The sequence below is a fragment of the Gymnoscopelus microlampas genome (assembly GCF_963454915.1).
Source record: "Gymnoscopelus microlampas genome assembly, chromosome: 6".
Taxonomy (NCBI): domain Eukaryota; kingdom Metazoa; phylum Chordata; class Actinopteri; order Myctophiformes; family Myctophidae; genus Gymnoscopelus; species Gymnoscopelus microlampas.
In genome coordinates, this window is record NC_139943.1 from 53094413 (window position 1) to 53113568 (window position 19156).

At 42.6% G+C, this 19156-nt stretch overlaps 1 protein-coding gene across 1 annotated transcript in view; it reads right to left on the bottom strand.

The window, feature by feature from the left end:
* The window catches only part of cadps2 (Ca++-dependent secretion activator 2), a 377866-nt gene that overhangs the window by 209683 nt on the left and 149027 nt on the right, over window positions 1-19156 (bottom strand). The window contains exon 3 of the mRNA XM_084058851.1: window positions 1532-1861. Coding sequence (XP_083914977.1) covers window positions 1532-1861 — 330 coding nt within the window. The remainder of the gene's footprint in view (window positions 1-1531; window positions 1862-19156) is intronic.

Here is a 19156-nt window from a genome sequence, read left to right on the forward strand (position 1 = left end):
GCTCTCCATTGTAGGCAAAGGCTGAATGACCAAAGCGTCCTTCTGGGGGAGGCTGTGCAGGAGGCATGTTCAGCCAGTTGTTGGTCTCTGTGTCAAACACTCTGATATTGTCGACGACGCTCCGGTCCCCAGAGCCCCCAAATACAAACATCTTTGTCCCGATGATGGTGGCAGAGTGACCATATGAAGTTCCTCTGGTGTTAATTAAAGCCCAGACCAATGTGCTGGTGTCCAACTTGCACATCTCATTAGTCATTCCAGTCCGCTCCTTGATTCCTCCATATATATAGATGACCTTCTCCAAGACACAGGCTGTGTGGTAGTACCTCGCCTCTGGTACAGTTCCAGAAATCTCAGGCTTGAACCATCTGTGGGAGTCGACATCAAATCCATAGAGCAGGTTGCAGTCAGGATATCCCCCCCAGATGTAGATGCGATCTGCTATAAGTACAGCTGTGTGGCCCCAGCGCCTGGAGGGAACATCAGGGGGACCTTCTCCTCTTCCATTTGTCCACGGGGGCAACGTCCTCCAGCGCAGAGACACCATGTTAAAGATGTGGACTTCCATCTGACCACTGTTCTTCTTTTTCTTCCAGTTTCCTTCAAATGAGTACACCTTATGTCCAACTACCACAGCAGATGGGCTGTAATTATCATGTCCTTTCGGATGTATTGTCCAGTGAAACATTTCACACACCAGCACCACTGTGAATCAGTGCAACTAATTTACAGAAAGGTTGTTAGAAAGCAGGGTAATTTATTCCCAGAAGTGGCTGAATGGTGTTGTTAGAAACTACAACAACAACATTTAAAAGGACAATTACATCTGATGTCATAATGATGTTGTGATATCATTGCGTGATGACATCATTATATGGAATAGCTAATGACGTTACTCAACCTGAATGTCTATTTGAGCTAAATCTATGATCTGAATTTTGTCAGTACTATGACATCAGTAATCCATATGTGGGCATATTGTGATAAAGACACACTCTCTGTGTGAATTAATGACTTCTCTGACAGGAGGGAGAATTATAACAAGACCAGGAGACCTGGTTCTGCCATACCCAGGCTAAGCCGGACTTCACATGACGTGTCAGCCTGTGTCTATGCCCATGTATGGACGTAAGGGGGACAGACTTTTCTGGCTGGGACCTAAGGACAAACGGACGGGGCCATGTTTTTTTGCCCATGTATAGAGAAAACAGGTACAAAACATGCCCATGTATGGACGAAAGGGGGACTTTTCTGACTGGGACTTTTTTGGCTGGGACCTAAGGACAAATGGACATGCCCATGTTATTTTTGCCATACCCTTCGGGTCTGGCAAAAATATATATATTCAAAGATTTGCACACATTTTCACGATTTCTCAAAAATAGCAGATCTACAAGCTCGCCGCGCTATGAGCTTGTATATCTGCTATTTTGGAATAGCCAAAGTGTAAAAGAATGCTTTTTTTAGCTCAAATCAAAAAAGTGACACAGATCCGTTCCAGGTCTTAAAGGGTTAATCCACGAGAACTCACCTGACAGGCGTTGTACAACAGCTGGTGCTCGAACTTCTTGATGCCCAGGATCTGCTGGAACATCTGGTAGAGCTGCTCCTTGCTGAGGATCAGCTCCGACACGCTCAGGTGCATCCTCTGGGGCTGCCGCCGCATGTCCTCCTCGCCCCGGTAGATGGCGTCGTACTTGGCGATCCAGGAGCTCAGCACCGTCTCCTTGCTGAGGCCGTCGATCTCGGGCAGGCTGCGCACGCGCCGCTCGATGTTCTTCTTGAAGACGTCGCGGAAGTCGCTGGCCGAGCAGCCGCCGCCCGCCACCATCCGGGTCACGCGCTCGCTCTTCAGGAAGCCCTGAGCATGGACGACAATGAGATGATACACTTTATAATCGTGTTTATGTTTATTCGGCTTTCAGCATGATCACAGGTTTAACTAGAAAAAGTGCTCCTCGGAGCCAGGTCAGGAAGTTGTAATAGAGGTTGTGTTGTGTTTGTAACAAGCGTCATGCAAATATTTTGTCCAAGCGTCATGCAAATCGGTACACAGTATCTCTATGGTCAAGCCAATGGTGCCGGAGATTAGGTGTTCACAGACGGAGAGACACACACACACACACGGATGGACGGACGGAGGGTAAAACATACTCTCCACCATGCCTTCGACCTGGCGGAGACAAAAAGACAAGACAGGTGCCATTAAAAACACCGTCAGGTGATAAGAAGCAGCCTGCTAACCCCTCATGTATTGAAGGAAGCATGAGGTCAGTTCAGGCTGGCAGAGGGAGTGTAGCGCCCAGGATTACTTAGGCCATTGGCACTGGGTGAAAAAAATGGGTTGCAAGTCGTGGGATAAAAACGTAAACAAAAAAAAAACACTGAATTGTTTTGCTAATTACAATATCAAACTTCAATCTCAATAATCAAAAGTTCAGAATTATATATGCAAACGTTTTGGAACTCTTAGGCCCTGGGTGGGAGGTCAAGGTGTTAGAGAGCAGCATGAAATACCATACAAATACACGTTTCGCCGTGAGCTTCGTCAGGTGCTATAGCACCTGACGAAGCTCACGGCAAAACACGTGGTGCTAATAAATCACTTAATGCAGTAGTAAGTTGTCCATCTCTGTTCTCTGGAGTGTGCAGTCCCTTTCTTATGTAAGGTCCATCCTTTTTAAAGTTTTTTTTTTTTTTACATTTAACCAGCTTCAGTGGAAGTCTGTGCTATCTCAGGAATCAATACAACTGTTGATAGGCAGCCACAAATGTTCAGCTCAATTGTTTAGTAAACAATAAGCTGTGGTCTCTGTCTGGCCTTGCTGCTCCAAAACCAATCTGACTGCAACAGCAAAACATGATGTGCTCCACATAATAACAAAAGGCAGGTGTTCAGAGTGTGTGTACGTTCATATATATAGTGTGTGTGTGTGTGTGTGTGTGTGTGTGTGTGTGTGTGTGTGTGTGTGTGTGTGTGTGTGTGTGTGTGTCTGTCACAACTTAAAGACTCGACTCAAACCACAATAGCAAAAGAAAAACCTCTTATCTCCATATTCTAACTTTGTATGTTTTGTTTTTTGGTAAATTAACGGTCCTACTTGATCATACAACAGCGTCACACAAAATCATCAAAAGTAGCAGATCTACAAGCTCGAAACACGGCGCCAAGCAACGCTTTTCGAGCTTGTAGATCTGCTACACTTGCTATTTTCGAATTTGAATCCTTTAAAGTAACAGTTTTGGACATAATGAGGTTTCCACCCGACAGAAACGATATACTGCAGCTCCAAACAGCAACAGCATGGCAGAAAGTAAATACATAAATACATTAACCCATTAAGGCCTGAGGCGATTCTTTAAAATGTTTTCTAAATCCTAACAGTAAAAAAAAAAAAAAAAAGTCAAGATTTTTCAAAAATAGCAGATCTACAAGCTCATAGCGCGGCACTCGGTGCCGCGCTATGAGCTTGTATATTTGCTATTTTTGAATAGCCAAAGACATCTAAAGTGACACAGATGCGTTCCAGGTATCAATGGGTTAAAAAAAAAATAGTCCTCTAAATAACAGTTGGTGTGTGTGTGTGTGTGTGTGTGTGTGTGTGTGTGTGTGTGTGTGTGTGTGTGTGTGTGTGTGTGTGTGTGTGTGTGCGTGTATATAAGAGATATATCTCTCCATGGAAACACGTCGTCTCTGCCAGTGCGTTATTATGGTTGCTGTTGTCGTGCAGAAACCTTGTGTCTCCGTCTGTTTGATGTTTTTTTTTTCGTAAATTGATGCTTCACTATCATCATACAAGAGTGTAGCACAAAAGTAGAGAAAATAAGCAGATCTACAAGCTCACAACGCACCACGATGTGAGGCGTTGGGAGCTTGTAGATCTGTTATACTTTCACTATTTTACTTTTTTCAAATCCTATATTAAACTTGGCATAAGGGAGGACCGGCCTGGCCGAAGGACCTCTGACGTCACTATGACTCAGACATAACCATACACAAACCCCATACAACCATATGTAGGCATGTCACTATGACTCTAGACTGAAAGAACGAGCCCAATCGATGGTCTTGAAGGGCGGAGCCAAACCCAGGCGCTGGATTCCAGCGCCTGGGTTTGGAGCACTCTGATTGGTTAGGAGATAACAAGGTCCTAAGACCAGCGTTCACAAACCCCATATGCCCATATATAGGCATGTCACTATGACTCAGACATAACCATATAAACAAACCCCATATGCCCATGTATAGGCATGTCACTATGACTCAGACATAACCATAAACAAACCCCATACACCCGTAGAGTATATAGGCATGTCAGTGGTGGACAGTAACAGAGTAAATGTACTTGAGTACTGTACTTAAGTACAGATTTTGAGAATCTGTACTTTACCTGAGTATTAGATTGTTTTGATACGTATTACTTTTACTCAAGTACATTTCCAAGACAAATATTGTACTTTTACCCGAGTACATTTCTAGGAAGACTAGTAAAGTACTGAGTACTTTTAGGTTGGCTGTTTATTTTATTGTATTATTATTATTTTTAAGTAACTCAACTACTGTAGATACCTTTTGAGAGCAGTAGCCTAACTAGTAACTATAACTTTAACTATTGTTACTTTTTTAAAGTAACTTGGCCAACACTGTTTACGTTATTTGAGTGAAATATTTGTCACCACGTCTCCAGTCGACCCCCTTGTTTTGTTAGGACACTGACAGGTCCTTAGTTAATCCATTGCTTTGTTAGGACACTGACACAGGTTCTTAGTTAATCCATTGTTAGGACACTGACACAAGTCCTTAGTTAATCCATTGCTTTGTTAGGACACTGACACAAGTCCTTAGTTAATCCATTGCTTTGTTAGGACACTGACACAGGTTCTTAGTTAATCCATTGCTTTGTTAGGACACTGACTCAGGTTCTTAGTTAATCCATTGCTTTGTTAGGACACTGACTCAGGTTCTTAGTTAATCCATTGCTTTGTTAGGACACTGACACAGGCTCTTAGTTAATCTATTGCCATGTTACTGAGAAATGCTGTTAAAATAGGAGCAGATCCAAGGGGAAGGCAGCTATGGGGTGGTTAAGCTGGACGTATACTTCGGCGTACGACATCTTCGCATGCTGAAAATGTCTGACTTACAAGCTCACAATCCATAGCAGAAGTGATGTGTTGTGAGCTTGTAGATCGGCTATTTTCGATGACGAGAGGTTATCGAAGCAGCATTGAACATGGCTATGGCACTCGACCATTTACTGATTCGCTGGTTCACTAATGATCATGGCTGCTGATTGGGCGTGGCCACTTCTACTACTCTATAGAGTTTGACGGTTTGACTTATTGCTGAGACCTTTGCCTTCTCAGGCGGGCTCTAACGATTCAGCTATGTTGCCATGGTTACCTGATGTGTCCAATCACAGTACGTTGAGGGTCTGGAGTCAGATGGAACTCAATTTTTGGGAAAATTACGTCATATTTGATGATGTCGAGATTAGAGGAGCTGGATTTAAAGGCTGATTCCACACAGTGTGTGGATATTAGTGAAAGAGAAGCAGGCTTTATATCCACCTATTGAAACCATTAGAGCAACGAGTGGAAGTCAAAGCCGACCATTCCTGGATCGTAACTTGAGACGTCACCGTTTGGGAAAGTTCTAGACGCCTGGAGAAGACACTCAGTCAAGAGATGGAGAGAAAGCTGTGTGAGAAAAGATGTGCTGAGATGAGGAGGATCCAGCAATATGAGGTGGATGTAACTCTGGACCCTGATACAGCACACTGTGAACTCATCCTGTCTGAGGATGGAAAACAAGTGAGTCATGGAAACGTAAGGAAGAATCTCCCAGACAACAAAGAGAGATTCTCTCCATGTGTTTGTGTCTTAGGAAAACAAAGCTTCTCCTCAGGAAGGTTTTACTATGAGGTTCAGGTTGGAGGGAAGACTGAGTGGGATGTAGGAGTGGCCAGAGAGTCCATCAACAGGAAGGGAGTCATCGATCTGAGTACCAGTGGTTACTGGACTATATGGTTCAGGAATGGAAATAAGTACGGGGCTCGTGTTGGTTCTGGCCGTTATGTCCTCCTCCCTGTAAGAGAGAAGGTCCAGAAAGTGGGAGTGTTTGTGGATTATGAGGAGGGTCTGGTCTCCTTTTATGACGTGGAGACCAGAGTTAATCTCTACTCTTTCACTGGCTGCACCTTCACTGAGAGACTCCACCCATACTTCTGTCCATGTATGAACCTTAATGGTACAAACTCTGCTCCTCTGATCGTCTCTCCTGTCAATCACACTGATTGACAGGATTAATCCTTATGTACAATAGAATGTGTAAATAACACAGTATAATTGTAACTATTTTAAAAACCTGCTTATCTGCAGCAGTTAGGGCTTCAGTGCCTTGCTCAAGGACGCTTCATCCAGTTCAAAACACTGGTGACGACCTACAAGTCAGTCAAGGTCACGTTACCTCCTGACCTTCAGGACATGATCCACCCCTACACCCCTTCACCAACACTTTGCTTCAGATAACAGGTTTTTCTTTTTTTTTTAACCAAATTGGTATTGTGAGTCATGTGACAATGAGCATCAAACAGGGTTCTGAAACTCCATAATGTTTGACTGTAATTGGATTCATAAATGTGTGGGCGGGCTGGGACCTATTTCTTATCCAAAAAACAAAAAGTATCGCAAACACAACATCCAATCAACTCCAAATTAGAATCACATGTTGAGGAGTCAATTCAATTTGCTTTATTGGCATGAATGTAACAGTTACAATATTGCCAAAGCATCAAGTGCAATAAATACTGAAAAAGGAATACAGCAGATATCAATATCAAACATACAAATAAAACATGAACTTATATACGGTAATACAATATGCACATACTGTCATAATGATCCAAATTGAAGAATTTTTAAAAGCATGTACTTTTGAATACTTAAGTATATTTAAAAGCAATGACTTTTGTACTCTTACTTGAGTAACATTTTGAATGAGGAGGGGTGGATATGCGGATATCCAGTTGTCCAGAACCTCTGATCCAACCAATATGCCCATATATGGGCATGCCAATATACAGGGTATGGGCATATGCTAATGACATCAGGGATCACCATATATGGGCATAAAAGGGGCACAGGTAGACAGACTGATACACCCTATCTCCATATGGGCACAAAAGGGCACAGACAGGTACAACGGGTACACTAGCAAAGCCCCCGACACTATGACTCAGACATAATGGTCGGATCGGCATAACGTAGGTCATACATGGGCAACTGGCGGCCCGGGGGCCACATGCGGCCCCCACCTTCACTTAATGTGGCCTGCAGGTTAATATAGGAACTACTGATATATTATTGATTTCAGCTGGTCCAATTGCAAACATGACCCACTTTAATTACTTCAGTCTATATTAGTAGCTTAATGACTAGTATTAAAATTCTATTGTCTTTTTTCTGTCCAAAGTATTTGTATTTAAGTTCAAAAAGTTAACATAAGTTTAACTAAATGCATTTGAAATTAAATTCCTATTCAAAAATAGCAAAAAAAACAGGATCCCCCCCAAAAAAAATCTGATCTACAAGCTCAAAGCATGTCGCGGTGCGATGCGTTTTGAGCTTGTAGATCGGCTATTTTTGAATAAAGTATATGCAATGTGGCCCTCTGGAGTGAGTGTGAAAATATAGTGGCCCTCTCCATCATCAAAGTTGCCCACCGCTGACGTAGGTGAACCTCTAGTAATAACAAACAGAAACGGCTTTTTGACTTCCATCCGACAACGACCATATCTAAGTGTCCTTCCGGAGAATGAGGGTGGCCTGGCTGGACCCTCATCTTTCTCACAAGAGATGAGAAAAGAATTGCATCGGAAATATATTTCTTTGGATGGAAATTGGTATTGCAACCTCCCCCCTACACTAAAGACTCATTCACAAGCATGTCTTTGTTCCACTGCATCAGAGAAGTCACAGGCATTAGCCCATGGCATCAGTAGTACAGTACGTGATGTCAGCTCACCGACAAACAGTAAAAAAAAAAGTGCTTCTGTGCGAAGGTGTCATGGTCACTACAGTGGCGAGGGAACGGTGGTCACGGTGGCCCAGGAAATCATGTATAATTTAGCTCCTGTTTTTTATGTTTTCTGGTTGTTGGTCTTAATTGTATTAGTTTTTTTTGTCTTTAGTTGTTTTGGGGATGTGTGTATAGTATAGGGTTTTATCTTGTGTGTTGTCCGTTTCCTTCATCCATTGCATTTTCTGCATTTTGGACGGTATGTGATATTGTGATTATTCGTTTCTTGCCGGTCAAGCCAGTTATACTTGCAAGTGTGCTTGTCTCTATCACTGCACTATGGTTCATGGCTTGTGAAACGGAAAATCGTTAATAAAATGTAAGTCATAAAAAAAGAACTGGCTTCTGTCGGCTACACATGTAGTTCAGCGTGTAGCGGTGGCGCGTCTAACTGACCTCTAGCAGTGTTCATTTAATTTAGCAAAAAACTCTGCTGTGTTTGAGCTACAGAAATACTCTGGACAAATGTAGCTTTAAAGATTATTCAACGAACACAACCAGCGAGAAAATAAAGTGCAAATAACTCTACCCCGACTTTAGAACTGATAGGTTACACCCGTAACCCCCGTTTCCTGTTTAACTTCCTGAGGCCTTATTTGCAATGCTGGAAGAACTGGCAAGGACAAGCACGCTTTATTATCATAAAATAATAGCTAGATTAGATTACGTGAAGCCACACGAACCAGATGGACTGATATATAACCCAATACAAATACTGCAAACTTCTTCTTGGAAATAAAAAAAAAGGTGGCTAGATTTCTTATCTCATAAGTTATTATAAAGTGCTACCCATTCTCTTTCTTTATATGGTGCCCTGTGGTGTTATAGCAGCACACGTATTTATGTCTCGCTTCAGGCTAGAGAGCGCCTTTGTAATTATACATAAAAGATGCATCAGCCTGCCTGCGGCTGCTGGAAGGTACTGTAGACTCGTTGAGCCTCTGTCTGCAGACAAACATTTCTGGGAAGCAACGGCCGGGAGAATATTTCGGGTCACCGTCCGTAGCTCCATGTTCTTTTAGACATGTTTTTTTCTGCATGACTCTAGCCACACGTTAGCTTGGTACTGACTGACCAGTGTTGATTTTGACAGATTTTGATTTAGTTTTAGTCATGGTCTTTTGAATAAAATTCCATTTAGTTTTAGTCATATTTTAGTCATCTGAAATGTTTTAGTTTTTGTCTTGTTTTATTCGACTAAATCTACAGTTCATTTTGTCGACTAAAATGAATTTTGGCGGTGCCTTGATGGCGTCGTAATGCCTGGTTTTTGCCTGGTTTTACACTTGGGTGCATGCCGAACATAGCCGATCTACAAGCTCACAACGCGTCGCAGTGCGCCGCATTGTGAGCTTGTAGATCTGCCATTTTCAGAGCGCAACACCCCAGCGCAACGAAACATAAAATGACTCGTCTTTTAGTTCTGCTGGATCTCTTCTCCACTAGTCCCTCACTAACATTTTCGTCATAGTTTTAGTCAACGAAATCAACACTGCGACTGACTGGAGGTCACTGTACACATTAATGTTCTAGTGTTTTGTTTTGATTGATTGATTGATTGAGTGATTTTATTTACAGTGAGCTGTGTGTTGTATCGCTGGTGTTGTATCCTCCTAAAGCCAGTGCAATTGTACTTGAGGAGCCAGAGGACAAACTACTGCATTGAAGTGTCAGAGTGTTTGCTTCAACCTAATACTGTCCATTTATAACAAGGTCTCTGTGCTCCAGTTCTCTCCCAAGGCTTCAGACCAACGTTCTTTCCCCCTAATCCATCCTAGAACTGTGTAGAGAAGCTGTCCCCAAATGAAAATCGCTTGCTTTGCTCACACTAATGCAGTGGTTCCCAAACTGGGGGTCCCCATATGATTAGCTTAAATGTGCAACAATGTTTTCTCACAAAAAAAGTAAACAAACCAACATACAGTATAAGTGTATACAGGGTATCTGCACATTTCTAAAGTTACAATTGAATGACTTTTAAGACCCTTTTAATGCCAAATTGGCAAACATTACGTAAGAAAGAGGCAAACATTGTGAACATAGCATCTAGAAGCTCACAACGCCGTTGTGAGCTTATAGTTCGGCTATTTTCACAATATTTATCTGTGGAACTGAGTCAAACTAAATTCCATGTGCTTGTCAGGGTGGGGGGTCCCCAGTTCAAATATGATTAGTGTGGGGGGTTGTGGCCTTAAAGGTTTTGGAACCCTTGCACTAATGCACATAGATACAAAAGTGTTATTTGATGTATATGTATGCGTATTTATTAGCTCACCGTACATTCAATTGTACACCCACCTTCCCCCATTCTGCACATTTCCCATTGCTGCTAAGCAATATTTTATTCTATTCTATGTTATTTCATTACAGTCCATTATTATTATTATTATTATTATTACTTCAAGCAGTCTTGGTGAGCATGTTCCACAAAAAAAATTCAGCCCATACCTGTATGAGTGACAAATAAACCCTTCTCTTTGATTCTTGATGCGATAACCAACACGACATAACATGTATGTAATGTAATAAGAAATATGTAAGATGCTTAAAGTCTCTTCCTCTGTCCAACAGATTATGTCTTTTATGTTTATTAACACGCCACACTTCAAGTGTGACGAAATATTGAGATCATCAGCCTGGCCAGATCCTATGATCCTATTATAATTCTAGTAAGCTCACGGTGGTGGTTGGTGGTTGGTGGTAGGTGGTTGGTGGTAGGGTGGACTCTTGATCAAACTGCGCATGCGTCGTTGTGTGCCAGGTTTCGCGAGAGAAACAAGCAGCGAGGTCTATGAAAACGAGGCCAAACCAAACGAACCCTATAACACCAACATTGGCCCTAAAGCGCTTACAATCGGCGGACATGGCAACACCGACGCCGACGCTACACCATAGACCCCGCCCACTCTCTGCTGTGGAAAGTAAACACTCCAGATTTGTTTCCCCACACACGATGCACATTAGCTCCATAAAGAACGGTTCTATGTCGTTCTCTTCCAGGATCGGGCGAACGTCCGCCAAGGCTCCGCTGTTTACCCTTTTGTATACATCGTATCCCAAAACTAATGGTAGATTCTAAACCGCACGGATGTTTAAGGTTTGGTCGCCTGCATAATATTTTAGGTCGCCAGCGAAACTACCCGTTTAAATCGCTTATTTAGTCAGCCTGTGGCCATGTTTCCCACTGTAGCCAAACCGGGAGCAGTAGTGGCAGCGGACCTAGGGTTTTTTTCCGGGTTGAATGGGAAACATGGCCACAGGTTTCGCGAGAGAAACAAGCAACGAGGTCTATGAAAACGAGGCCAAACCAAACGAACCCCATACCACTAACATGCAACCTGATAATAATGTCCAAAGCATGTCTGTGTATGTTTACATCCATTACTGTGTTGGCGTTAGTTGGGATTAATGTTTATTAGCCAAACCAAGTTCATATGAGCCGTTAGCGTGATGCTAAGCTAACGGACGTTTTGCGCTAGCATGCGGCTAACGCTAATGCTAACGTCGTCATCGTGACTTAATCAACAATGTAAACGTTTCATCAACACACTTTATGAACCTTACTGTGGTTAATATTATCAGTGCTACCCAAGTAGTCCATTGAAAAGTATTATTTTGGTGTATTTTGTGTATTGTAACTTGGACACTGTAACTTAATGGTAGCTGGGGCGACGCGTTGTTGGCTCATGGTTCAGAATGCCTCATGGGTATTGTAGTCATTTTCTGCTATTTCGGTTCTACTGTGATAGACTGTGCTACATTACCTGCTGTTTAATTGTGAATCATATATGCTATGAATATATGGTAATACAATGTTTATTTTCCTGTATTTCCAGGTTTATGACCTGAGTCATCTATGACCTGTGTGTCATCTGTGTGTCCAGTACTTTGTACTGTGTTGGTTAAAAAAGACAAAACACGAGTTGTGACAAAGACGTGTGATTCTCTGATTAATGTTGTTAGTGGTGTAAAATGCCATCAAAAATATACTCAAGCCTGCTGCAGGGCAACAGAAAATAGCAAGCCTATTTTGCTCTTTTATATAGCAAATTTTTATATATATACGAGGGGACGCGCGCCCTTCACCGGGTATGGTGAAGGGCGCCCTTCACCGGGTATGGTCTAGTAAGCATAAATTAGAGAGTGTGTGTGTGTGTGTGTGTGTGTGTGTGTGTGTGTGTGTGTGTGTGTGTGTGTGTGTGTGTGTGTGTGTGTGTGTGTGTGTGTGTGTGTGTGTGTGTGTGTGTCTGGCATGCAATGCTATGTAATACGTCTGCCAACGGTACCAGATCTTGTGAGAGAAATAAACAACCAGGTCTATGAAAACAACATAACAACATAAACGATACAGAGCCACCTCCCTGACAATATCGCAGAGACAGTTTGTTTATTTTTGGACCACAATTCTTATATGAGACGATTCTAAGATGACCCAATGTTATTCTCCATGGCGAAATTACTTTACGAACCAGGGGATGGACGAGTGATGTCAGGACTTCTGTACTCTATAATAGGCACTTTAAACCTATATGCGTCGGATATTTGAAAATAGCCGATCTACAAGATCACGACGTGTAGATTTGGTATTTTTAAGAACAAAAAAAAGACAAAAAGTTAAACATTTAGATTTTTTTTGTAACACTTTAACAACACACATCTTATAAGGGGGTCCCTGGCACAAGATATTTTCAGATTTGGGGAGGGTCCGTGGACAAACAAATTAATTTGGGGGGGTCCTTAACATGGAAATGTTTGAGAACCACTGGTTTTAAACGACATTAGGAAACAGGCCCAAAATAAGCAACTACACTTTAGAAAAAAGCCCCAAAAAAACGCAACCCGCAACATTTACAAGCAACTTTACAGAAAAACAAGCCCAAAGTGGCTATTAATAAGCAGACATTGCAACACTGACCAGAACTCTCCCCTTGTTTATATTCCACTTACAAAGCTTCCTCTTTGATGACATGATTTGAAGTGAAAGCACACATTTTCATCCCCGTGGCGAACCCCAAACAGGTTTTAAAGCATCCAGGACACTATTTATATAATTTCCCAGCGTGTCAAGATATAGCTCTATATAGTCTGGAGCCCTGACTCAACTTTTGAAGTCTAGTGCCTTCCAAATCTAGGAACAACTGTGCACAGCGGGCAATAACTACAACTTAAAACAGAAAATAACCTCTCCTGGCAGATCGTTGGAAAGAAATCTTTGACATACTGTGAGTGCAGAGTAGACTGCAGATATAGTAGCGCAGACATGTTTGTTTTGGGCAATGTTAAGTCAACCTGGTTTATACCCCTCAAAGATGTCCGCTGCTACCAAAAGACACTTGTTGACGCCCCCTTCAGGATTTTTGGCACGCTCTATACTCAACAGCCAATAACTAAAGAACGGAGGGTCGCAGTGACACGCTTTTTTCTCTCACGCTGAAGCAGAGAGAAAACGGCCGTGTTCAGCAACAATCGGGGGGACAGATCATACTGGAGATAAGTATTCTGTGGCTACTTGAAAAGTTATGAAAAACTAAAACTTGCTGGCACTATTGGCAATTATTTATTTATTTACGTGGCACTGAATGAGTTAAACTAGCGATTGAAATCATAAAAGTATTTATTTTATTTTTCTATCCCACGATTTTGTAACCCATATTTTTTCACCCAGTGCCAATTGCCTATGTAATCATGGGCGCTACTCTCCCTCTGCCAGCCTAGGGAGAGCCCAAGCTGAAGCTCATGCCTCCTTCAATGCATGAAGAGCAAGCAGGCCGCTTCTTATCACCTGAAAGGGGGGAATTTACCTGGTTGGACGTAGCGCGTGGATGGAACACGTTATTCCAACCAGTTCCTTTCCCCTCCATCAGGGGCCTTGGCTGACCAGGGGGAGGCAGTATAAAAGTATTTGTGAAAATGTTAACTAAAAGGTAATAAAATGAAGTGTAAAGTCCAGGCCAAAACCTCATTCACTTGAATGGAGTGTAATTGCTTCCGCAGCCCGCAGGAGGTTGAAATAGCGGCATCTGCTGGGCCACTAATGGGAACTGCAGGTAATTGTGTTGTTCCGTGTGAGCTTCCAATTTCAATAGCTCTCCCTTGCCATGCCGCCTGCACCAAGTCCAGTTCTCTAAGACTAGAGGGTTTAACCTATTAAGACCTGGAACGCATATGTGTCACTTGTTGATTTGAGTTAAAAAGCATTATATTACACTTTGGCTATTCAAAAATAGCAGATCTACAAGCTCATAGCGCGGCACTGAGTGCCGCGCTATGAGCTTGTAGATCTGCTATTTTTTTTATTATGAAAATGTGTGCAAATCTTTGAATATATATTCTTTTAAAGCAAACATTTTTAACTCAAATCTTTGCTTCTGGGGGTCCCTGGAACAACATATTTTGAGATAGGGGTCGGCGACCAAATACATACATTTGGGGGTCCTTGATATGAAAAAGTTTGAAAACCACTGATATAGAAACATACGTTTTACAGAAAAACGTTAGGATTCAGAAGAGATTTTGCAGAATCGGAACCTCAGGCCTCAATGGGTGAAGCTGAGACTTTGGTATTTACTCCACGATGCCACCGATTTGATTTGGTTCCATCTCAGGGGTTCGGCTGATGATGATGCGTTTGGGGGGGGCGGGGGGGGGGGGGGGGGGGGGGGGCGGGGGGTTGAGCCTGTGGAGCGACAGCAGATGGAGATGAATGGCCGACACTTGTCAGGAGTAATGGTGCGTAACAAAGACACTTCAAACTAGAAAGACAGGAGGGGAGAGAGAGACAAAGGTGCTTGCCCTGAGGACAAAAAAAAGGAAGTCGTTTCTAAAGGGGGGGGGGGGGGGGGGGGGTGAGATGTCGACGCAACGGGGGACGGACCTCACCGCCATGAATGGTTGCCGACTGTAAAGAAACGTTTCTCTGAAAACATGATTCAGGGGGACAGAGACGAGGCAGAAAGAGAGAAAGGGGTCTCTCTGCATGGAGATAAATGGAAATGGGCAAGCCTCGAGCGGATGAAGAGGTTAGTGACAGATGTAGCTGCCACCGTGGCAGACTCTTAAAGGGGATAATCTAGCGCTTTTGTGGCACTAAAGTCACGCTCCTTTGAACTGTGGTTAGAGGGAGAGAGATGTGGCAAAACAACAACAAAAACAAACTAAAAAGATGGACAAAATGTTGTCATGCTCGGATGCAAGAAGGCCGACATGTATCAAACATGTTTGTGAGATTATAGAAGGAAAAGCCACAGCTGTGGGTGGGTGTCACAGTCATGATCCCTTAAGCTGGGTGTAATAGCCAAACGCCTGTTCTCCTCTTCCAAGTTGCATAACGCAGTGGTTCTCCTGGGACCCCCAGGGGGTCCCCAGCTAAATGTGTTACCGTGGCTATTTAACTCATTCACTGCCTGAATTATTTTTGGCCGCGTTTGCCCACTGCCAGAGATTTTTCATTGAAAGAAAAAGTACTCAGGAGCCGAGATACAGAATTTTTAAGTTCTGGTCCCCGTCACAAAACATTTTCAGATGGGGGTCCACGGCCAAATGCATATCAATTTGGGGGTCCTTGACATGAAAAAGTTTGAGAACCACTGGCATAACAATCTGGGAACCCATCGCGAAAAGAAAAGGAAAAACAGCGCCCTCTTCTCACTTGGCTCTGGGCCGAGGACAATGGAGCAGACGTGAGTAAGGAAACCGGGGTTTTGGTCTGCCTTCAGCCTTTCACTTCCGGTGGTGCGACTATGTTTTCATTCCCACTAACAATATTTCTACACGGAACACAGAGAACATGGATCGTTTTGGTTATAAGCCCACTTGTTTCTATGATGAAAGAGCAAGTTAAAATGTGAATATCTTTCCGTGGTTTTGTCTGCTCCGAGGACGCTATTGTTAAATGAGTTTCGGTTTTGTTTTTAGTGGGAAGCAGAGCGCAGACAGTAAATCCCGCCCACTACATTTGATTGGGTAAAGCACGGCATGCTTCCTGATCTGAAGGCACGCCCACTTGTAGGTCAGTGCGTACACGTTATGACGGACGCTCGCGACAGATTCAAGCGGAGAGCAGAATCTGTTCTTGAGAGATTACTGGCATAAAAACAGGGTGGGAATCAGTTATAAACCATTTTGAAAACGACACCACAGAGGGTGGTGCCTGGTCAGCCCGGCAGGCTGACCAGCCTCACAGTCCATGCCTGAAATCAAATTCACCCCCGGAGCCCTATTAGTCTGCATCACTTTACAGTACATGATATGAAGGGCCACTGTATGGCAGCAATATTGCTACTAGATCAGGTCCAATTCCATCAGGCTGGATCGCGGGGGTAGATTCGATTCAATTCGATGTTTTTGTCCCAGAGGGACATTTGGTTTCACAGCCTGTTCAACATGGATACAGAAGAACAGAATACAACAATGTGCAGTAAAGACCGTACATACTGTAGCTAGCATCTCCAAAGTACATCCATGTTTCCTAACACACACACACAGAGACCTGGCTGAGTGGACAAAAGGGTAGGCAAGGAAAACACCCAGGTCTGAATCTCAGTGGCAGAGGCGTCGCTAGGTCTCTACTAGGTTGGGGGCTTAGCCCACCAGGCAACGGCCACATGCGTTGCATGCATGTGCCCCCCCCTGCGCGCGCACAATTTTTTTTCGCGGATTTCGGCGGATTCGGGTACTTTTTCCCCGTTTTTTGTTACTTTATTTCGGTTTTAGGGTTAGGGGTAGGGTTAGGTTAGGGTTATAGATATATAATTAAAAAAAAATATATATATATATTGGTGGCTTTGGATAAAACATTGGTGGCTATAGCCACCGAAGCCCCCGCCTAACGACGCCACTGCTCAGTGGTACAGTAGGCTACATGTTTTTTTTTCCTGTAGAGTGACAGTTGAAATGTTTGATGTCAAGGACGTTACTCATGGTTCAGCATTATCTGCTACCATATTGTTGATGTCGGGCAGAAAGCTCTTATCTCCATATTCTTATCTTTTTTTTTTTTACTTTTTTACAACTCAAGACAACAACAAAAAAAGACAGACATGCCATCTCCGGTTTAATTCAAGAAGGCCTTTTCAGGAGACTGTAAGCAGGTTGGAGGCTATTCCAAATGGAAGAGTGAATGTGTGTCCTTTCAAATCCAACACTTGCCTGCCAAGGACATTTTAAAATATCATTTAAAGAAAAAAAATATATATATTTTTTTGTATTCACACAGAACCAGGAGAACTCAAGATTTACTGCTCCATTGACTTGCTGTTTAAAGTATTTGAGAAATCGCCTGTATCTCTTTGGCGAGACATGCTATTTTCAACGGCGGATAACAAGCAAACGGGAGGTTGCGATGACATTTTTTTTCTTCGCGGAAGCACAGTGAAACGATCGATCATACTGGAGATAAATATTCTGCGACCACTTGAAAAGGTAAGAAAATCAAAAAATCGCTGGCAGTGGGTGCACACAGCCAGAAATAAGTCTGGCAGTGAAAGTGTTAAAGGTAGAGCAAGTGATTTTCTTTGGGTAAAATAAGTGTTTAACAGCTATATATTGTGATAGTATTCATTGCTATAGAGTGTTTGTAACGGGAGTCTGCACGTCTCTCCAGCTCTTTATTAAACAGAAAATGCATTTTCAGGTCAGGACACCAATTTTATCCAATCAAGGAGAGAGAACTCACACATGATTGAGGATAAACAAGTGAAATTGGAAGTGATGACACAAATAAATGAGCAGACGAACTGGAACACTATAAAAATGAACCCGATAAATGGGTACTCTCTCCTGATTGACTGATATTGTGTCACTTAGACACCTACCTGGAAATGTATTTTCTGTTTATTAAAGAGCTGGAGAGACATGGGGACCCCTGTAGCTGGACAAATACTCTATAGCAATGATTACTATCAGAACATAGAACTTTAACCTTTTAACAAAAACGCGTTTTGTTTTAACCCAAAAATATCACATACCCTACCTTTAACTTGTGGCTACAACAAAGGAGACCTGAGGTCAATTTACACCACTAGGTGCTAAGGTAGTCTCACATGGCCAAGATGATCACAGATCTCTGCCTACTGAGAAGTCTAAATTACATTTATTCTTCTTTTAAAACACTACGTACCCCGCCTTAAATGTGTGTCCACACACACACACACACACACACACACACACACACACACACACACACACACACACACACACACACACACACACACACACACACACACACACACACACACACACACACACACACACAGCAATTTGCTATTTGCACCTATTTCTGCCAAATTGTTTGTCTATTTTTACCATTAAAAAAAACTATATATATATATATATATATATATATATATATATATATATATATATATATATATATATATATATATATATATATATATACTAAAACAACATAACAAAACAAACTGCAAACCAAAAAGTGACATGCAGAGCAGCAGAGAGGGATGTCAGACTGCATCTGTCAGACTTATACTGTACGTGGGTTCCTCAGGTGTTCCAAATGACGCTAACGAGCCACCTGCAAAACAAACAGGATGGACGCGGCAGCCCAGAGATGACAGCAGGGGTCATTATTACCACCTCCAGTGTTTACTTGTCTCTAGAGTATGATTCAACCTGCTGCCACATCTACTCCAAAGTATAAGATAATACAGAGTTATTGTTCTCCGAGGGAAAAGGCACATCTTCCCATGCAGGCCCGTCTTGATGTACAGGCTTTATGGGGCTGCCAAAACGCCTGGCACAAAAAATGAAAGAAAGAAAAAGAGTGGGACTGGTGCAAGTAACAGCGGCAAAATAGTGTCGCGGGGGCTGCTGAAGTAGCAGTAAAACGGTGTGAACGCGTCGGCCATTAAAGGGATATTTCACTTTCATATAAAATAAATATATTAAAAAATACATGAAAAAAGGAATGGAAAAATCACGGCCCCCTAATGCATTTGAAGGACATTCTAATGCGTGAGGGGGCCGTGATTTTTCCATTACTTTTTCCATTTATTTTTAATATATTTCATTTGAAAGTTAAATATCCCCTTAAACCCTCAACCCCGCAGGTGAAGCGAT